Source organism: Salvelinus namaycush, chromosome 14, assembly GCF_016432855.1.
Source record: "Salvelinus namaycush isolate Seneca chromosome 14, SaNama_1.0, whole genome shotgun sequence".
Lineage (NCBI taxonomy): Eukaryota > Metazoa > Chordata > Actinopteri > Salmoniformes > Salmonidae > Salvelinus > Salvelinus namaycush.
The window spans coordinates 25,031,087-25,051,066 of NC_052320.1; the positions used below are offsets into that span (position 1 = coordinate 25,031,087).

The 19,980-nt window shown below is 41.4% G+C and overlaps 1 protein-coding gene across 1 annotated transcript in view; it reads right to left on the bottom strand.

Annotated features, from left to right (window-relative positions):
* pex14 (peroxisomal biogenesis factor 14) overlaps positions 1-19,980 on the bottom strand; it is a 105,030-nt gene that overhangs the window by 77,657 nt on the left and 7,393 nt on the right. Inside the window, exon 2 of the mRNA XM_039008280.1 lies at positions 17,936-17,980. Within this exon, the coding sequence (XP_038864208.1) occupies positions 17,936-17,980 (45 nt within the window). The remainder of the gene's footprint in view (positions 1-17,935; positions 17,981-19,980) is intronic.

A 19,980-nucleotide genomic window follows, 5' to 3' on the forward strand; every position in this document is an offset into this window, starting at 1 on the left:
GTATGAACATCTGGATACCGCCCAACCCTAGTGGACTCCAAGTTGTAGTGACATCAAGGATGATCAAATGAAATTGAATGCGCCTGAGTTCAATTTGGAATGTCATAGCAAAGGGTTGTGAATAGTTACAGTACCAGTCAAAAGTTTAGACACACCTACTCATTCAAGGGGTTTCCTTTATTTTTAAAATATTTTCTACATTGTAGAATAATAGTGAAGACATCAAAACTATGAAATAACACATATGGGATTATCTAGTTACCAAAAAAGTGTTAAACAAATCAAAATATATTTTATATTTGAGATTCTTCAAAGTCGCCACCTGTTGCCTTGACAGCTTTGCCAACTCTTGGTATTCTCTCAACCAGCTTCACCTGGAATGCTTTTCCAACAATCTTGAAGGAGTTCCCACATACGCTGAGCATTTGTTGCTGCTTTTCCTTCACTCCGCGGTCCAACTCATCCCAAACCATCTCAATTGTGTTGAGGTCGGGTGATTGTGGAGGCCAGATCTGATGCAGCACTCAATCACTCTCTTTCTTAGTCAGATAGCCTTTACACAGCCTGGAGGTGTGTTGGGTCATTGTCCTATTGAAAAACAAATGACAGTCCAAGTAAGCGCAAACCAGATGTAATGTTGTATTGCTGCAGAATGCTGTGTTAGCCATGCTGGTTAAGTGTGCCTTGAATTCTTTAAAAAAATCACTGACAGTATCACCAGCAAAGCACCCTCACACCTCCATGATTCACGGTGGGAACAACACATGCAGAGATCATCCGTTCACCTACTCTGCGTCTCACAAAGACACGCCAGTTGGAGCCAGATTTCCACCAGTCTAATGTCCATTGCTCGTGTTTCTTGGACCAAGCAAGTCTCTTCTTCTTATTGGTGTCCTTTAGTAGTGGTTTCTTTGCAGCAATTCGACCATGAAGGCCTGATTCACGCAGTCTCCTCTGAACAGTTGATGTTGAGATGTGTCTGTTACTTGAACTCTGTGAAGCATTTATTTGGGCTGCAATATGAGGTGCAGTTAACTCTAATAAACGTATCCTCTGCAGCAGAGGTAACTCTGGATCTTCCTTTCCTGTTGCGGTCCTCATGAGAGCCCGTTTCATCATAGCACTTGATGGTGTTTGCGACCGCACTTGAAGAAACGTTCAAAGTCCTAGACATTTTCCGGATTGACTGAACTTCATGTCTTAAAGTTATGATGGACTGTCGTTTCTCTTTGCTTATTTGAGCTGTTCTTGCCATAATATGGACTTGGTCTTTTACCAAATAGGGCTATCTTCTGCATACCAGCCCTACCACAACACAACTGATTGGCTCAAATGCAGTAAGGAAAGAAATTCCACAAATGAACTTTTAACAAGGCACACCTGTTAATTGAAATGCATTCCAAGTGACTACCTCATGAATCTGGTTGAGAGAATGCCAAGCGTGTTCAAAGCTGTCATCAAGGCAAAGGGTGGCTACTTTGAAGAATCTCAAATATAAATATATTTTGATTTGTTTAACACTTTTTTGGTTACTACATGATTCCATATGGGGTTATTTCATAGTTTTGATGTCTTCACTATTATTCTACAATGTAGAAAATAGTAATAATAAAGAAAAACACTGTAGCTGTGTACAAACTTTTGACTGGTACTGTACGTAAATTTGATATTTCAGAATTTCATTTTCAATACATTCTCTAAGATTTCTAAAAACATGTTTACACTTTGTCATTATGGGGTATTGTGTGTTATTTTTATCCATTTTGAATTCAGGCTGTAACAACAAAATGTGGAATAAGTCAAGGGGTATGAATACTTTCTGAAGGCACTGTAGGCTATGAAAAAGGACCAGCAAGAAACATTAGCTGCTAGTAAGCTTTCTTGACTTGACATTTTTGCCAACAGATGGTTAACCTTCGTTTAACCTGCTAAACATTTGCAATTAGCAAAAACGTGTTTAGAGTTAGCTTTCAAGTTAATAGGATATGTAAGAATAACCCTAAATAGGAAAATATTGCAGAAAATTAGCTTTAAAACATCAACATTTTCTCTCAGCCTCATGGAAAAATGCGTAGAATAGCATGATGAGCTAAAAATCTTCAAATGTTTCACGTTGCCCAATGGAAAAATGTGTAGGATAGGCTACTTGACATAATTTGAGTCAATTGGAGGTGTACCTGTGGATGTATTTCAAGGCCTGCCTTCAAACTCAGTGCCTCTTTGCTTGACATCATGGGAAAATCAAAAGAAATCAGCCAAGACCTCAGAAAAAAAATTGTAGACCTCCACAACTCTAGTTCATCCTTGGGAGCAATTTCCAAACGCCTGAAGGTACCACGTTCATCTGTACAAACAATAGTACGCAAGTATAAACACCATGGGACCACGCAGCCGTCATACCGCCCAGGAAGGAGACGTGTTCTGTCTCCTAGAGATGAACGTACTTTGGTGCGAAAAGTGCAAATCAATCCAGGACCTTGTGAAGATGCTGGAGGAAACAGGTACAAAAGCACCTATATCCACAGTAAAATTAGTCTTATATCGACATAACCTGAAAGGCTGTCCAGCAAGGAAGAAGCCAATGCTCCAAAACCGCCATAAAAAATCCAGACTACGATTTGCAACTGCACATGGGGACAAAGATCGTACTTTTTGGAGAAATTACCTCTGGTCTGATGAAACAAAAAAAGAACTGTTTGGCCATAACGACCATCGTTATGTTTGGAGGAAAAAGGGGGAGGTTTGCAAGCCGAAGAACACCATCCCAAACATGAAGCACGTGGGTGGCAGCATCATGTTTTGGGGGTGCTTTGCTGCAGGAGGGCCTGGTGCACTTCACAAAATAGATGGCATCATGAGGCAGTAAAATGATGTGTATGTATATTATGTATATTGAAGCAACATCAAGACATCAGTCAGGAAGTTAAAGCTTGGTCGCAAATGGGTATTCCAAATGGACAATGACCCCAAGCATACTTCCAAAGTTGTGGCAAAATGGCTTAAGGACAACAAAATCAAGGTATTGGAGTGGCCATCACAAAGCCCTGACCTCAATCCTATAGAAAATGTGTGGGCAGAACTGAAAAAGCATGTGCGAGCAAGGACTACAAACCTGACTGTCAGGAGGAATGGGCAAAATTCACCCAACTTATTGTGGGAAGCTTGTGGAAGGCTACCTGAAACGTTTGACCCAAGTTAAACAATTTAAAGGCAATGCTACCAAATACTAACTTCTGACCAACTGGGAATGTGATGAAAAAAATAAAAGTTGAAATAAATCCCTCTACTATTATTCTGACATTTCACATTCTTAAAATAAAGTGGTGATCCTAACTGACCTAAGACAGGGAATTCTTACTAGGATTAAATGTCAGGAATTGTGAAAAACTGAGTTTAAATGTATTTGGCTAAGCTAAACTTCCGACTTCAACTGTAGCTGTTTTCCTATAAACAAATGCTTTCTTAAAACTTGCTCGGACCGTACGGGGGGCAAATACTGCCCTACACCACTGAGTTTACACTTCCTCTTCCAATTATAAAGTGGGAAGATGTTGACTACTTCTCCTTGCCAAGACGTGACAAAAAAAAGCGTTTTGCTAACATATGATGGGGGTCCCTGGGTTGCCAGTTTGCCTGGGCGGTGGTCCCTGGGTTGCCACTTTGCCTGGGCGGTTGTCCCTGGGTTGCCACTTTGCCTGGGCGGTGGTCCCTGGGTTGCCACTTTGCCTGGGCGGTGGTCCCTGGGCAAGTAAAAGTTGAAGACCCCTACTGTACAAAAAACTACAGTAATATAAATTGTGATCATCACAGGCAGAAAACATCGTTTGTAAAAGTGAAATTCCAAACAGAAGAAAAACAGCTGCGAAATGCACTGCATACCTACATTAACGTATAAGATTTTTTTTTTTAAGTACATAAATACGACAAACCAATGCACAGCCAAACAAAATACTTGCTTATTGTCCAACACATCATGCAAACAAACACAATGGCATTTTTAAAACTGCCACAGTATCTTGTCCTTCACATCAAGGAACTATAACCCTTCACATCCAATTAGTTGATTGAGGCAGAACGTAAACGGCACCAGTGGCAAACAATGTGGAGCTTGTGTCCAAGCGACGCACCACAGAAGTTGTTTTGTGGCGGCACAAGAGCCACCCTGTCACATGCAACTAACAGTGACAAGCCTATCCCCCTCCTCCGTCAACCCCCTGAAACACGCACGCGCGCATACGTGCACGTGACACCGATACGCACACATGCATGCAAGCACACACACACACACACACACACACACAAACATACAGTACACACACAAGGAACACATTGTGATGGGCATATAAAGCATAGTGCATTGCTGGACATGCAGCAGGTTGGCATCAGTTTGGGACGAAGTAGCCTGGCCTGCCAAGACGGCTAATAAACATACAATGGAGGGGCAATTGACGAGAGGTGTCGTGCTATTGATCATATGATTCCTTTCTGAAGGGCACCGTGACACTAGGATGAGGGGATGCCCACAAAGACGACGCACTGACAGATTGTGACATTCCGGTTGACATAATCTTGCGTCTCCCTCGCGAGTCAATAGCCGAAGATGCTAATCGTGCGCCGTCTTGGATCAACAATTTCACGGTCTTCAGAAAGGGGAAAGGAATTGGTGGCATGACCCTCCACGCAGGGGTGAGAGCACTTCTCAGGGAGAGCCACAGAGGGAGAAGGATGGAAGCCAGGCAGGCAGGCGCATCGGGGCCTGGGCTGCGCCTGAATAGATTAATATCGCCATCTACTGGTCAGGAGTGGTTGGAAGCAGAAACTGGGAGGCCATGACGGCTCAGTCTCTCAGTAAGAGCCGTCAGAAGCGGTTAGGCACTCACCAAGACAATGGGCCTCGCATTATAATAGGTACTCGGACAAAAACCACAGCCACACCATCAGGGGGGAAACCTAGGCAGTAGACCTGCCGCAGCACACTGAAGTAGTGAGCAGGCTAGGTCTGTTCCTAATCAAACTAACTGACATGGAGAAAAATGTTGGCAAAGTCTCATTTCTGGAGGCTTCTCAACTGCCAGTGTCTAACCTTAAGCGTTGGATTAGGAAGCAAACATTGCCATGTTTGAGACAAATGAGATGACAGCATCTGAGGAAAAGCAACAATCAGGGTCACAGTTATGCTAGTCCTCGCTTCTCAATCAAGATAAATTGGGTCATTGCATGCCTAAAAGGCCTGTGAGCATTAACGTACACCCCTTTTGCCCTCAGAACAGCTTCAATTCGTCGGGGAATGGACTCTACAAGGTCTCGAAAGCATTCCACAGGGATACTGGCCCATGTTGACTCCAATGCTTCCACACAGTTGTGTCAAGTTGGCTGGATGCCCTTTGGGTGGTGGACCATACTTGATACACACAGGAAACTGTTGAGCGTGAAACAGCCAGCAGCGTTGCAGTTCTTGACACAAACCAGTGCACCTGGCACCTACTACCATACCCCGTTCAAAGGCACTTCAATACTTTGTCTTGCCCATTCACCCTCTGAATGGCACACCTACACAATTCATGTATCAATTGTCTCAAGGCTTAAAAATCCTTCTTTAACCAGTCTCCTCCACTTCATCTATACTGAACAAAATTCTAAACAGAACATGCAACAATTTCAAAGATTTTACTGAGTTACAGTTCATATGAGGAAATCAGTAAATTGAAATAAATTCATTAAGCCCTAATCTATGGATTTCACATGACTGGGAATACAGATATGCTTCTGTTGGTCACAGATACCCTAAAATAAATGGGCCTCACAATGGGCCTCAGACTCTTGTTACTCGTTACGGTTTTTCTGTGCATTCAAAATGCCATCCCTGGAATGCAATTGTGTTCGCTGTCTGTAGCTTATGCCTGCCCATATCATAACCGCACCGTTACCATGGGGCACTCTGTTCACAACGTTGACATCAGTCCACACCACACACGTCTGCGGTTGTGAGGCCGGTTGGACGTACTGCAAAATTCTCTAAAACGACATTGGCGGCGGCTTATGGTAGAGAAATTAACATTAAATTCTCTGGCAACAGCTCTGGTGGACATTCCTGCAGTCAGCATGCCAATTGCATGCTCCCTCTAAACTTAAGACATCTGTGGAATTATGTTGTGTGACATAACTGCTCATTTTAGAGTGGCCTTTTATTGGCCCCAGCACAAGGTACACCTGTGTAATGATCATGCTGTTTAATCTGCTTCTTGATATGCCACACCTGTCAGGTGGATGGATTGTCTTGGCAAAGGATAAATGCTAACAGGCACGTAAACAAATTGTGTGTGTATGGAACATTTCTAGGATCTTATTCCAGCTCATGAAACATGGGAGCAACACTTTACATGTTGCGTTGATATTTTTGTTCAGTGTACATGGAAGTGGATTTAAAAAGTGACATCAACAAGGGATCGTACCTTTCACCTGGATTCACCTGGTCAGTCTAGGTCATGGAAAGAGCAGGTGTCCTTAATGTTTCATACACTCAGTGTATACACTCAAGTTGAAAATTAAAACCAGTCCACGTAGCATGCCAAAGCTGAAGTGATACTCATAAAAGTGTGATATCGGAGGCGGATTCTAATTTTTCCCTAAGTTCAGCCAGAATGCTCTTGATTTACTATATACTTTCAGAAAGCCTGTAGGCCTAGACAATGGTGCCAGCCTACTCTTTCCACCACAGTAATGAGATTATAAAATCAGTACTATTGCTTCTGTACTTGATGCGTCTAACAACTATCAACTTGAACTGGCATCTCCACCTCTATTATATAAAACTGTAGGAGTATATTGTAAGGTAGCAGATTGAGCATATCATTTGCAATAGCACTGCGGTTGATGGCACAAGGCGAATTTTGACAGTCACCCGCCACGAATTCAGCACACACTGTTGGTGAAAGTACATGTTAAGATTTCACTGGGCCTCAATAATATGAGCCGAACAGACAGCCCAGCCAGCCACTCTAATATCACACAGGGTGGCATGTTACAACAGCAAAGGGGCTGAGTTGGCAAGACGCTCGACAGCAGACGCCCCACCTGTTCTGTCATTGTGTCGACCTAGACACATAAAAACACAACAATACCACTCTCCGCATTTCAAAAGCAGAGGCATTTGACGAACCCCTCCACTTCCCTTTTCCTGTCGCCCGATACGTAAAACCGCTTTCTACAGGCTGGCGGGGGCAAAAAGCATGACAGGCTCACACAGAAATGGGGAGGGACACACCAGGGAGAAGTCACGTACTTATAATAAATTAGTCGGGCAAACAGGTTCTTGTTGATGATTTAATATATAGCCTGATCTACATGCATTCATATAACTGCATTTCTTGGTTTCATAATCAAAATTCTGTGTCAAAGATTGATTTGCTTTGTCGGGTGCAGAGTGTTGAGAGCCTAGACAGTGTCGGCACAAACACAATACAGATTTGGATATTTAAGTGAAAAGTTAGAACAGATAGTGGTGACAGGAGAGGGGCAATGGAAAAACATGTCTTTCTGTCAAACCTTCAATTTTGAAGATGACTCGCACCAGAAACACTGCCACTGGGGCCCAGGGAAGTGAGCCAGTCCAGGTGTTTAATAATTGCGCAGTCGTGCCAATGGGTTGAAGAATGTGTCAGCCTTTGTTTATCTGCTGGTCTGTACTTGTGCCACACCTTAATGACAGCTCTTAACACTGCTCTTTCCCTATAGACTGCCTGTGGGCACATACATCTTCTGACAAGAGTCAAGTAGTCTACACTGAGTAGTGCTGAGAGTATTGTGGGTCTACAATATTATGGGGTGGCTGGCTGATGATGATGTCACGTCGGGCTACTGATAATGTCTGCTCTTCTCTATGTCCCCCAAAAGTGTGGGAAAGTGAGGTTATCAGTGTAGATGTACATTTAAGGTCCAGAGAGAGGACGGGTCTAGTTTAACAAAATGAGACAGCTCCCTGACAACAAAGATCCAGCCTAAGCTAAGAGAATGAGACAGTTTTCAGAAAGCAAGTCTATACAATGACCCTGTCCGACTGAAAACAGATTATTAGGAACTGTCAGAAGTGACTTTGCCAGAAGAGCCCCAAGTGCTTCGTTCCAACAGTGTAAACCAACAGACGCTTAACTTCAAACTTTTGAATTTAATGTAACGCAGATCACCTCATGGTACAGTGAGTGTTCGGTATGTACAGTATCTTGTCTATTGGCCATGGTAGCCTAATTAAGGTAAAACATTCAAAATATTATATTTGGAATGTTTGCGTTCATTTTAAGCAGCAGACCTGAATTTCTACTCATTTATAGAGTGCTATCTTATTCTGATACCCTTGATAAAGTCATAATCTCAGAGCACCACACACAGAGAAACTCCAAAATCCTATTAGCGTTTCCCTTTCATTATTTTTCATCAAACTGAGAAAACGGACACGTATTAATTAATATCCATTACGTGTTTTTTTCCTCTCTCCTCGAGAAGACGTTGTGGGGAAAAGAAGCAATTAGCTTAACAAAATAATCAAGAAAATATGTTTCAGAAATCCCTGATAAATGTCCTATGAGGTCCCATCTAAATGTAAGAAGTGTAATACATTCTTGCTGTCATATTCCATTAAACTGCTATTACAGTCTTGATAGAACTATTAGTCACTACATTATTAATAACATTAATGTATTTACATTTTTGGTGTACAAGCCTGCTTTCAAGCAATAATTTATTAACCCGACGTCAAATATGTTATAATGTTCCCCATCTACGGTCTTTTGTGTTTATTATTGATTGTGAAAACAGTCCGAATTCTAAGTTAAATCCCCCACCCGACTCCCCCTTTGTCTTAATGTATTGGAGTGGGGTCTTTGCATTAAGGGACTGAAATAAAGTGCATTTACATCTGAAGCATAACTTCATAATTTACATTCCAACATTTATTAGAGGTGACAAACGAGCGTTTGGTCCACTCATGCTTTTCCACAATGCAGCACTCATTCAATCCATATAAATTACAGCTGGGGTAGTGAGTGCAAGTGCAAATTATTTCATTATATTTATGCAGCACATGTATGAGTCTGTAGGGGGTTACCAGCATGAACAGACTCTGGGCTCTAGTGAGACTAACAAGGGCATTTCCCTTAAGTCATTGTGTAAATCTAGTAAAGACTGACTGATATCTGACTTTTAGATGGGGCCTGCATGGTCTAAAAAGACAGTTGTCCTACATGGTGTTAAAGGGGTAGTCTTAATAAAAAGGCAGTCTTCTCAAATTTCAATATTCTTTCAATGCTTTCACAACTTAAGTTAGAAATGTGTGGATTTTGAGATAATGGGTTACTATATAATTTGCAATATGGCAAACCTTTGGCCTTTAAATAGCAACATATGATCTCGCTTCTGAACATACATGTCAATTTTCCTGGCTGGAAAACACTTTGTTTAAAGGGATAAGCCTAGTTCAGCGAAATTACATATTTAGATAGTGTACCTAAATATGTAATTATGCTGAACTATCCCTTTAAGTGAAGTGACTTTTTAGCTCTCCTTATTCATAGCTCGGCCTAATATTCTCCCACTAACCAGCACTAGCATTACATTACGTAATTAGAGAGAGCTCAGCAGCATTTTCAGAAGTGTACAGTAGTTACAATTGCACTGAGGGAATCCCACCATTTAAACAAATATCTGGCGCTGCAGGGGAGCTGGCAGACAAATTAACAGCTAATAACTCACTGGGAAGCCAGATAAAAAATATGAAAAACAATTCCCTGAAGTGTAAATTACTAATCATTTCTCTTATTTCCACACTTCTGAAAAAAGCCGTGCAACAGTGTAGTACAGGCAAAACGCAGCTTTCAAGATTATGCTTTTTACACACTTGATCAAACCATCAGAAGAAACAGAATTCAGCATCAGCGGAGGGATTTGGAATATGGCCTGCAAAACAGTTTGGGCCTCCCCTACTGACAATGCTTTCAGGCCAGAGAAATGAACGAATGAACGAGAGAGAGAGAGCTTCAATCACCCTCCTGTTCATTAAAATCAGAGGACATCGCCAAAATGAAAAAGATGCTGACAAATCAAAGGGTCTCAGTACCTGAATTACCATAGTCATTTACTTATTAAAGCCAGGATGCTTGCTGTCAATCAAGAGGCATCACATCCCCCATTTGCGGCGGAAAGCCGGCGTAATTGCATCTCATACTAATCAACACAACTTGTGTAATTATGCCTTGAAAGTGACATTGGAGGCTGAGAGCGATGTGAGCAGTCTTGACAGCGTAGACATCTCTGATTCATCTGGAGATTTCAAGTCTCGCTGTGAGAAACGAGCCACTCACAGACCCAAGTTTCCCTACTCTCCGATTCTGCACACAAATGTGACGCAAATGGTAAATCAAGCCGAAATAATTACAAAGTGGAACAGAAGTGAGTGTTAAAACCCAACTCAATGATGATTCTTTCCCAAGCATATTGAGACAAACTAACTACACCCTAATTAAAAATGTTTTAAAATTATATAATGTTAAGCAAACATATGACAGCTCACAAATTCATGAGAGAATTTGGAAATTATAGCTTTGTTACCATGTTGTTTGCATTAGTGTATTTGCTATGATTAACATTTCTACAAATAAATTCTAAAGTACTAATTAAAGTTTATGGAATTCTTCATAATCATAGACTTCAATGTTTGCAAATTGAACTTTCCAAAAAGTGTCATTCTTTTGGGCTGCATCTGCCATTGCACTGTAACTTAGCCAACGGGTCAATGTGAGGTCAAAACTACTACAGCGAACAAGAGGCTCGGAACAGTTTACAATATGAAATCAATACAACCTTACAATCAATCCTTTACATGAACAATGAAATATATGTGCTAATTATTAGCGTAAACATTTTCACAGTTTAGAAAGAAAAACTAAAAGAGGCAGCATTGAAAAAAAAAAGTGTCCCACTGCATTAGAGGGATACTTCGGGATTTTGGAAATTAAAAATCCACATCCCAAGAGATTAACTCATGGATAACATTTTTATGTCTCTGCATCCAGTATGAAGGAAGTTGGAAGTAGATTCGCGAGCCAACGCTAACTAGCATTAGCGCAATGATTGGAAGTCTACAGGAACAGCTAGCGCTAACATTAATTAGCAAATTTGTTCAAACTGCACGCAGAGACATAAAAATGCTATCCACAAGTTTATCTGATTCTGGGTAAGTAGATAAAGGGCCTCATTGCCAAAATCCCGAAGTATCCCTTTAAAGGAAGTGAGGGACACAGTTCTGGTGCAGCAGAGCACATCATAAGGCAGAAACCACAAAACAGTAAACATTTGGCTTGGACTCCTCTCTACTTATCCTTTTCAAAGAGCAGGGAGGATCCATCAGAAAATCACCAACATCAGAAAGACATTTGGCACACGGAAATAAAGAGGAAAGATTTATTAACAGACATTTTTATAAGCACAAGAATCCTTGTCTGTGTCATCCCTTCATCATGACCTCAATATTTCTCACGTTCAAGAACCCGCTGGAGAAAGAGCATTTTGTGGCCAAAAGGGATGGGGGTGGGGAAGCCTGTCTGATTCACCCACATTCTGGTCTAATGAGTCAAAAAGTGTGACCTGCACTTAAAGGCCCAATGCAGTCAGAAATGTGATTTCCCTGTGTTTCATATATACATTTCCACAATATGAGGTTGGAATAATACTGTAAATTGTGAAAATTATGGTAATGCCCATTTAGTGTAAGAGTTATTTGAAAAGACCGCCTGAAATTTCAGCTTGTTTTGGTGGGATGGACTTTTGGCCTCCCTGGTGACATCACCAGACAGTATAAGTTAATAGACCAATAACAAAAAAATAATAATCACACCTCTCTGCTAATAACAGCTAGTTCTCAGGTTACAATTCCTTCCCATTACACAAGTCCAATAAGGCCGCTCACTCAGACCACTCTGACAGTCCTAGCAAAATTCTTGCATGAGAAATTGGTCTTTGCTAAGAAGCTATTTTTGTTTCTTTTTAACCATTTTAATAAAAGACTCACAGTAAGGTACTTCATTGTTACTCAGAAATGATTTGATATTGAGATAAAAACTGCTGCATTGGACCTTTAAACAAGAAGTCCAAGCCAGGAGCAGTAAACTCATTTTGAGAAGCCAGCAGTGTCGGCAGACCTGGAAGATGTGCTCCGAGCATGCACGATAAATCTGACGTGAAATCATAATCATAAAAGCAATTAGCTGACCCTGCGCCACTCGTCCTTGGACATGACAGTGAGAATTCATACAGAGTCCTCTAAGGAGGCTACCAGGGGGGTGAGGGGGAAGGAAAAAAGTGCAACACAGCAACAATAAAACAGTGGGTCCTTCCTGTATCATTAACCACTGACACAAACACATCGAATAGATGCACAACAAGAGCAACTCAGAGAAATAGAGTCTCAGAGACAGGTTCACCAAGACCTAAGAAGTACCCTCAACTAAGTGGACAACGTTAACAAGTGTTACAAAATGCACTGAAAAATGAGAAGAAATTTGTTTCTCACAACACAAACACCATATGGTGTAATAATATAGCATTATGGTATATTGTGTGCCCCACAAAATACCATAGATTGTGTTCTCCAGGGCGGCTCTGCAAAACAGATTTTTTTCTGTTCAATGTGCATGAAAGCCCCAAAAGAGGACCTCCACTCAATACGAAGGACAGGTCTATAAAGCAAACACTAACATAGCTCGTCAGAACAAATATCAGACGTACAATACATAGAGCATGAGGTGTCAGGCGTTATTCAGATGCTTTTGCACTGAATTTTGATCTTTTAAAGCTCGGAGAGTGTTTGGGTAGAAGCAGCTAGAACCACATACTCAGTCTCTCACACAATCATCAATTCCCAACCCAGTAATCACAGTAAGGCCGAAATACTGGCTGCCACCTAGTGACCGTCTTCTCCAATAATCATGAAATATCTCTGTGGCTCGCGCCCCCACTCTGACCATAATTCTCCTTTACTGCAGACAGCTCCAATAAAGGATTACAATTACAATTAAAGTAATGAGCAAAGAGGAAAAAAGAAAAATCTAAAAGGAAGGTTCCCTAGACAAACTAAATTGCAGCATAGTTTTCTGACAGACTAAGTTACACCCTACTGGACCCATTACTGAATATCATTGCTTATTCTGTCACAATTTGTTCAATATGAAAACACATAGGCCTTTCTAAATCAATTTGACATCAGTGAGAGGTTTCCTGTTTTCAGACATGTTGTCTTATGTTTTTTTATTCAATTGAGAAGATTTTCCTCCATTACAAAACTAGTACTGTAGCCTAGTAGTTAGCAAAATGTGGCAAGCTAGGTGACTTCAATGTGTCGGCTATTATTCACCCATATTTGATTGGTGTCAGATTTGTTGTCCTCAATTTATAGCTTGCCGCTTTAAAAAGTTGTTAAATGTTTTACACATTTCAACAATTCTTCGTTTGCATTTTGTTCAAATGTTGGCTATGGAGGACAAATATAATGTTTTAACTACTTGGGGGGATCACAAGTTAGCCTCCTGGGGACCTCATGACTTCCTGATATCACTATCATGTCACATGGGCCTTACACCCCCCCCCACAGAATCAAAATGTTGTTTTCAAAACAGGCATTTGAGGAACATACATGGCCTTCAGCACATATTCACATTTTGTTGTGTTACAGCCTGAATTTAAAATGGATTAAATTGAAAAATGTGTTACTGGCCTACACACAATACTCCATAATGTCAAAGTGGAATTATTATTATTTTTATTGTTACAAATTAAAAATTAAAATCTGAATTGTCTTGACTCAATAAGTATTCAACCCCTTTGTTGTGGCAAGCCTAAATAGGTTCAGGAGTAAAAATGTGCTTAACAAGTCACATTAAGTTGAATGGACTCACTCGGTGTGCAATAATAGTGTTTAACAGGATTTTTGAATTACTACCTCATCTCTCTACCCCACACATACAATTATCTGTAAGGTCACTCAGGTTGAGCAGCAAATTTCAACCACAGACTCAACCACAAAGACCAGGGAGATGTTCCAATGCCTCACAAAGGGCACCGATTGGCAGACATTTAATGGCTGTGACAGGACAAAACTGAGGATGGATCAACAACATTGTAATTACTCCACAACACTAACCTTATTGGCAGAGTGAAAAGGAAGCCTGTTTGCAATAAGGTATAGGTAAAACTCTAACATTGGTGGCAAAGAAATTAACTTTATGCCCTGAATACAAAGTGTTATGTTTGGGGCACCACTTCATATTTTCAAGCATGTTGGTGGCTGCATCATGTTATGGGTATGCTTGTCATCAGCAAGGACAAGGGATTTTTGGGTGGGATAAAAAATAAACGGAATAGATCTAAGCACAGGCAAACTTCTAGAGGAAAACCTGGTTCAGTCTGCTTTCCATACAGACATTTGCTTTTTTTTACCAATGTTAGAATTTTTCTTCCAATTTGACAGAGTAATTTGTGTAGATTGTTAACAAAAAAATAATAATCTATTTGAATCCCACTTTGTAACAACAAAATGTGGGGGGAAAGAGGGGTGGGAATACTTTCTGATGGCACTGTATGTCTGCCAGGGCTCATGGGGACATGGAAGAATAGCAGAAGAAAAGGGGAAAATTAGGCGGAAAGAGGTAGAGATAGACAAGGGGTAGCAGAAGCAGTCTTGACCCATGCCACTGGCAGTACTTCCAACGTATACGTTGGCATCTCATCAGCCCCCCCCCCCACCCAACTCCTGGGCTTTTACATTTTTATTTTCTCTCTCTCTAGCTAGCTAGCATGATGGTGATAGCAGAGGGGCTACGGAAATTCAGAGACTGCTGAGCCAAAACAGATCACTTCAAAGCGCCTTATTTAACGCTCGCTAAATTTTTCATCACAGTCGCTTAATATCCTGGGGAAGGGGAGCTTTTGAAGTTGTGTGAGACCGGGATGTTCTTCTTACAACTTTCCCCCCCTCCCATTACCTCCTCCCTCTGCTCCTCCAACCCACCACCCCTAAAACACACATGCGCACATAGGCCTACTGTACACACACACACATAGGCTATACATGCACACACATAGATGCATACCCCACACACACACACCCCCCCCCCCCCCCCCCCCTCGGTTCCCTGAGAGCCAGCTGTACACAACACTTCCACAGCATCATGTAGAGCCCCAGCCTATGCAGAGACACAGTATGGGAGACACAGCAGCCAGCCAGTGAGATTGAAACAACCTGCTCCTCTTCTCTTTCTTTCCAGAGGTCATGCCCGTTAGCATATCCACATTGAATGGTGCGAGCTGGGGTTGACAAACAAACATGGTTCTATTTGTCTGATGACAACGATTGGAGTTTTTTTCAGAGAACTAGATAGAATTGGGAGGGGGAAGGACAGATTTGATGGGGGGCAACGAGGGTAAAATAAGCAAGATGGCGAGTGGCAAAGCGAGGACAGGGACGGGCGAGTGAAAGAGAGGGACAACCCCAGCCCCCAAGGCAACAGCGGTAGCTGGGAGCGACTGACTTGTACTCCAGTGAACCGGAGGGAGCGCTCAGTCTGTGCCAGCCAGTCCAAACCTGCTCCTTCTCAGCGTCTCACCCTGGCCGAGGCGGTGGTGGCAGTGGCTTCACCCGAGCCACCGAGCCGTTCGGTGAGCCAGGGCCCGCTGATCGGGCGAGGTGAGTCAGAACCTGTTAACATTGACTGGTGTCCCTATAGCCTGACACTCAGACGTGTGCGTGCACACACACACACACACACACACACACACACACACACACACACACACACACACCTAGAAGCCTCCTCCCTCCAACCCCTGCCAGCAGTCCCCTTCCTCTCATCCAGATAAAATGCTTTCAGACACAAATTTCAATTATTCACCTCATCCAAATAATGCCATGTGACAAGAATTATCCCTACTGTAATAATCCACTTAACTGGGAAAGAGCAGCTCATCAAAAAGAGAAAGGAGAAAAAGAGGAGGAGGGGGGGGACATGTCAACCATGTCTTGAACCAGGACCTTCATAACAAGAATATATCCTCTTTTTAAGAATGGGGGGGGAGGGGGGTAACACATTTGGATAAAGATTAATTAAATTGAAATAAAGCCTAGGAGAAAACTACAACAATCAATGACCCCAGGACAGGATTAAATCAGCCTCGGCAGTAACGAATGAGAAAGGTAAGAGCGAACACTAAGACAATGTGTCACAGATGTATTCAAGAATACATATCGGATCCCTGTTATGAGTAGCACCAGTGTGTTCACATTTGCGTAAGATATTAGGCTACTAGTGCCACTAGGTTACTAGTGTGGTGGGTACGGTACGTGGACCCATAGCAAGCACCCAGAGTGCCCAAACAGTCTCACTGACTTCAGTCATGAGAGTATCTAAAGCAGTTTAGACCTTTCACTCCACTTTTCACTTTTGGCCAATTCCACAGTCACAGAATGATGTTGAAACTCAGATTGGTTTGTTTAAAATGTATGCCAAACAAAAAAAACTATTATTGCAAAGTTAAACAAAAAATTGTTTTACTTTCTGTAATGTTTTCTGTGGAAATCATTAAAAGTAGTCCTTGTGCATTGAGTCGTATGGCTTGTTTAACTTTGCAATCAATGTTCTTTTGTTTGAAATACATTTAAAAAAAGGGAAAAATCTGTCTCTGCATCATTCTGTTACTGTAGAATGAATCTTACTCGCACATTAAAATCACATTCGGACCACAATGGTAGAAGATCAAAGCTTTGTACAACAATTCAAACATCCAATCGACCCCTGACTTTAAAGAGACGTATCAATGTAGCAGAACAGTTCAAAAAGTCCCTTTTTTATTCCTCAAAGACAAAACACTAGAAGTATCATCTTATTAAGAAGCCTATTAGATAGTCACTGGTTCCAAAGTGACTGTCAGATAATTGGTCCCCTTGAATGATAGCTGGACAATCTTCCATCTTACAAGCCACAACAAAGTTCATGATAAGAATGAACATTCATTGCTTTTTTTAGTTAAGTGGACTGATAACGCAGCTCACATACTGTATCTGTGTGAGAAGGTTTGTCTTAACTTAAACGTATCCTGTAAGTGACACCTTGTGTGGACAGGAGGCTACCTAAACAAGAATGACTACAATAGATATCCTTGGACACAACATTTAAAATGCAAGCAATATCCTATGTGGTTGTTTGGTGTTGAAATGATCATTGCCATGTTCAAGGTTTACCTTTTTATTCCATTGTATTTGTTTTAATGGCCAATTCATCATGCCATTAAATTGTTGCACTTACAGTACCTCTAAACTTACAACAAAACAAAAACACAACAGTACTTTAACAGCGTACTGAAAGGTTTGAAAGGAGCACAGATTCTGATGCAAAATAAAATGAGGCCTAGCGGACAATTTTGTTAAGAATAAACTAACTAGCAAGGAAAACGCTTTTCATCTGTGGTTTAGGAGGAAAATCATACATGACTAAAGGGAATCAAAAATGGAAAGATACAGGGCGTGGTAGTAGGCAATTAAAATGTAGGTCTACAGCCCCTTTGAAAGAGACTTACAGCTAATAAAAAGATAAGCTATTCAATACCAATCTGTAACACACGTTTACAGAAAATAAGAAGCATTCTTCTAGGAAAGGCTCATTTAATTTCACATTGCTTCATTTAAAGTCAACAAAACAGTGTTGAACTATCTAAACATGTTCTCATGAAAAACAGTATTTTTTGACATACCTAAAAAAAGAAATCCTGTTTAGCCTTAGTTTTGATTGAATAGGGCTTGTGTTCACTCTCTGCTTAGTGAAAATAGGACTAGAAATAAGCTGGTAAACAGTGGAGGGTTTCACTTGGTTAGTTGTGCAGAACAGTGTTGTCGTCTTACCAGTGCTTCTCTGGGGGCAACGTCATCTCTGGACGGAGCACGAGGCTGAAAACATGAACAGATGCTTGGATTAGAGCTCCACCTACTGGCAATGTGGAGTGTGCGGGTTGGATTTGTCTAATATTTCAGCAAATGATACTCAGAAGTACACTGCCACAGGGGGCATTCATGTAGCCTGAATAAGACATCTCTGTACAGTCGGCACATGCTTGAAAATCCGAGATGCCAAAGGTTAGATGAACATGCGAATTACAGCAGCCTGAACAAAATATCTATATCGTATAGATCACAAATTGTATAGAAAAGCAGGTTAAGGACCATTTATAAAAAGGTATAGGCTAGGCCTTTAGATCTTTAGTATATTAGTCAGATAATAAGAAATAGCTTAGGCCTAGCCTTATTTAGAACACCATTTGAAGACTAAATATCTTAGTACAAAATAGAGGCCTAATTTATCAAAAGGGTTTCCAAAAACAACATTAGGCATGGGCCAACTATCAATAGCCTAATTAGAACAACTTTGTATTAAGAGGATATTGACATAGTACGATGGTAACATTCACAAAATGGAGAACAAAACATCCTTAACATTGTCAGGTCATTTTATTCAGTGTATAATAATACAAAGGTAATATGTAAGATATGTCCGTTTGGAGAGTCCCAAGCCCAGAGGCCCAGGTCTGCCTGAAGGGTATGATAGGGTTGAAGAAGACATTTAAGATAAGGCCTGAATAATTTACATTTCGGAAATCAAATTATGTTATCTTGTCTGTCTCAGTTCCGCATGTAGGCCTGACACTGTTGGTTTGGTCTTCACAGCAATGGATGACAAAGCAAATGTTGCACAAATTCCTGGGTTGCTGATGTAAAGTAAGCACATTATTGGGGGACTAAAACATTTAGGCTATTCTAGTTGAATCAGTTGAAAAAAAATCTTCAGACAGTTCCATTCACTTGTCACATTTCGGCCATAAACCTGATAAACTCCTGTAATGCAGCACCAGCTATATTGTATTTGTAGTTCCTGAAGCATAGGCTTAGTCTCCATTTTGACATTCTGTAGGATACTGTTACATGACACGACTACGGCTCGGACCCAGGTCCACTCCAGGCAGGCTACAATACAGTGTATTCGGAAAGTATTCAAACCCCTTGACTTTTTCCCACATGTTACATCCTATTCTAAAATAGATTAGATCCCCCCCCCCCCCCCCCCCCCTCATCAATCTACACATAACTCATAATAACCAAGCAAAAACAGGTTTATAGAAATTTTTGCTAATTTATTACAAATAAACTGATAAACTGAAATATCACATTTACATAAGTATTCAGAACCTTTTTTCCGTACTTTGTTGAAGCAACTTTGGCAGCGATTACAGCCTCAAGTCTGCCACTCCTACGTTGTCTTGGCTGTGTGCTTAGGGTCGTTGTCCTGTTGGAAGGTGAACCTTTGCCCTAGTCTAAGGTTCTGAGTGCTCTGGAGAAAAAGGTTTTCATCAAGGATCTCTCTGTACTTTGCTCCATTCCTCTTTTCCTCGATCCGGACTAGTCTCCCAGCCCCTATCGCTGAAAAACATCCCCACAGCATGATGCTGCCACCACCATGCTTCACCGTAGGGATGGTGCCAGGTTTCCTCCAGATGTGACGCTTGGCATTCAGGCCAAAGAGCTTAATCTTGGTTTCATCACACCAGAGAATCTCGTTTCTCATGGTCGGAGTCCTTTAGGTGCCTTTTGTAAAACTCCAACGGGCTGTCATGTGACATTTACTGAGGAGTGGCGTCTGTCTGGCCACTCTACCATAAAGGCATGATTAGTGGAGTGCTGCAGAGATGGTTGTCCTTCTGGAAGATTCTCCCATCTCCACAGAGGAACTCAAGAGCTCTGTCAAATTGACCATCGGGTTCTTCATAACCTCCCTGACCAAGGCCCTTGTCCCCCGATTGCTCAATTTGGCCAGACAGCCAGCTCTAGGAAGAGCCTTGGTGGTTACAACCTTCTTTTTAAGAATGGAGGCCACTGTGTTCTTGGGGAACTTCAAT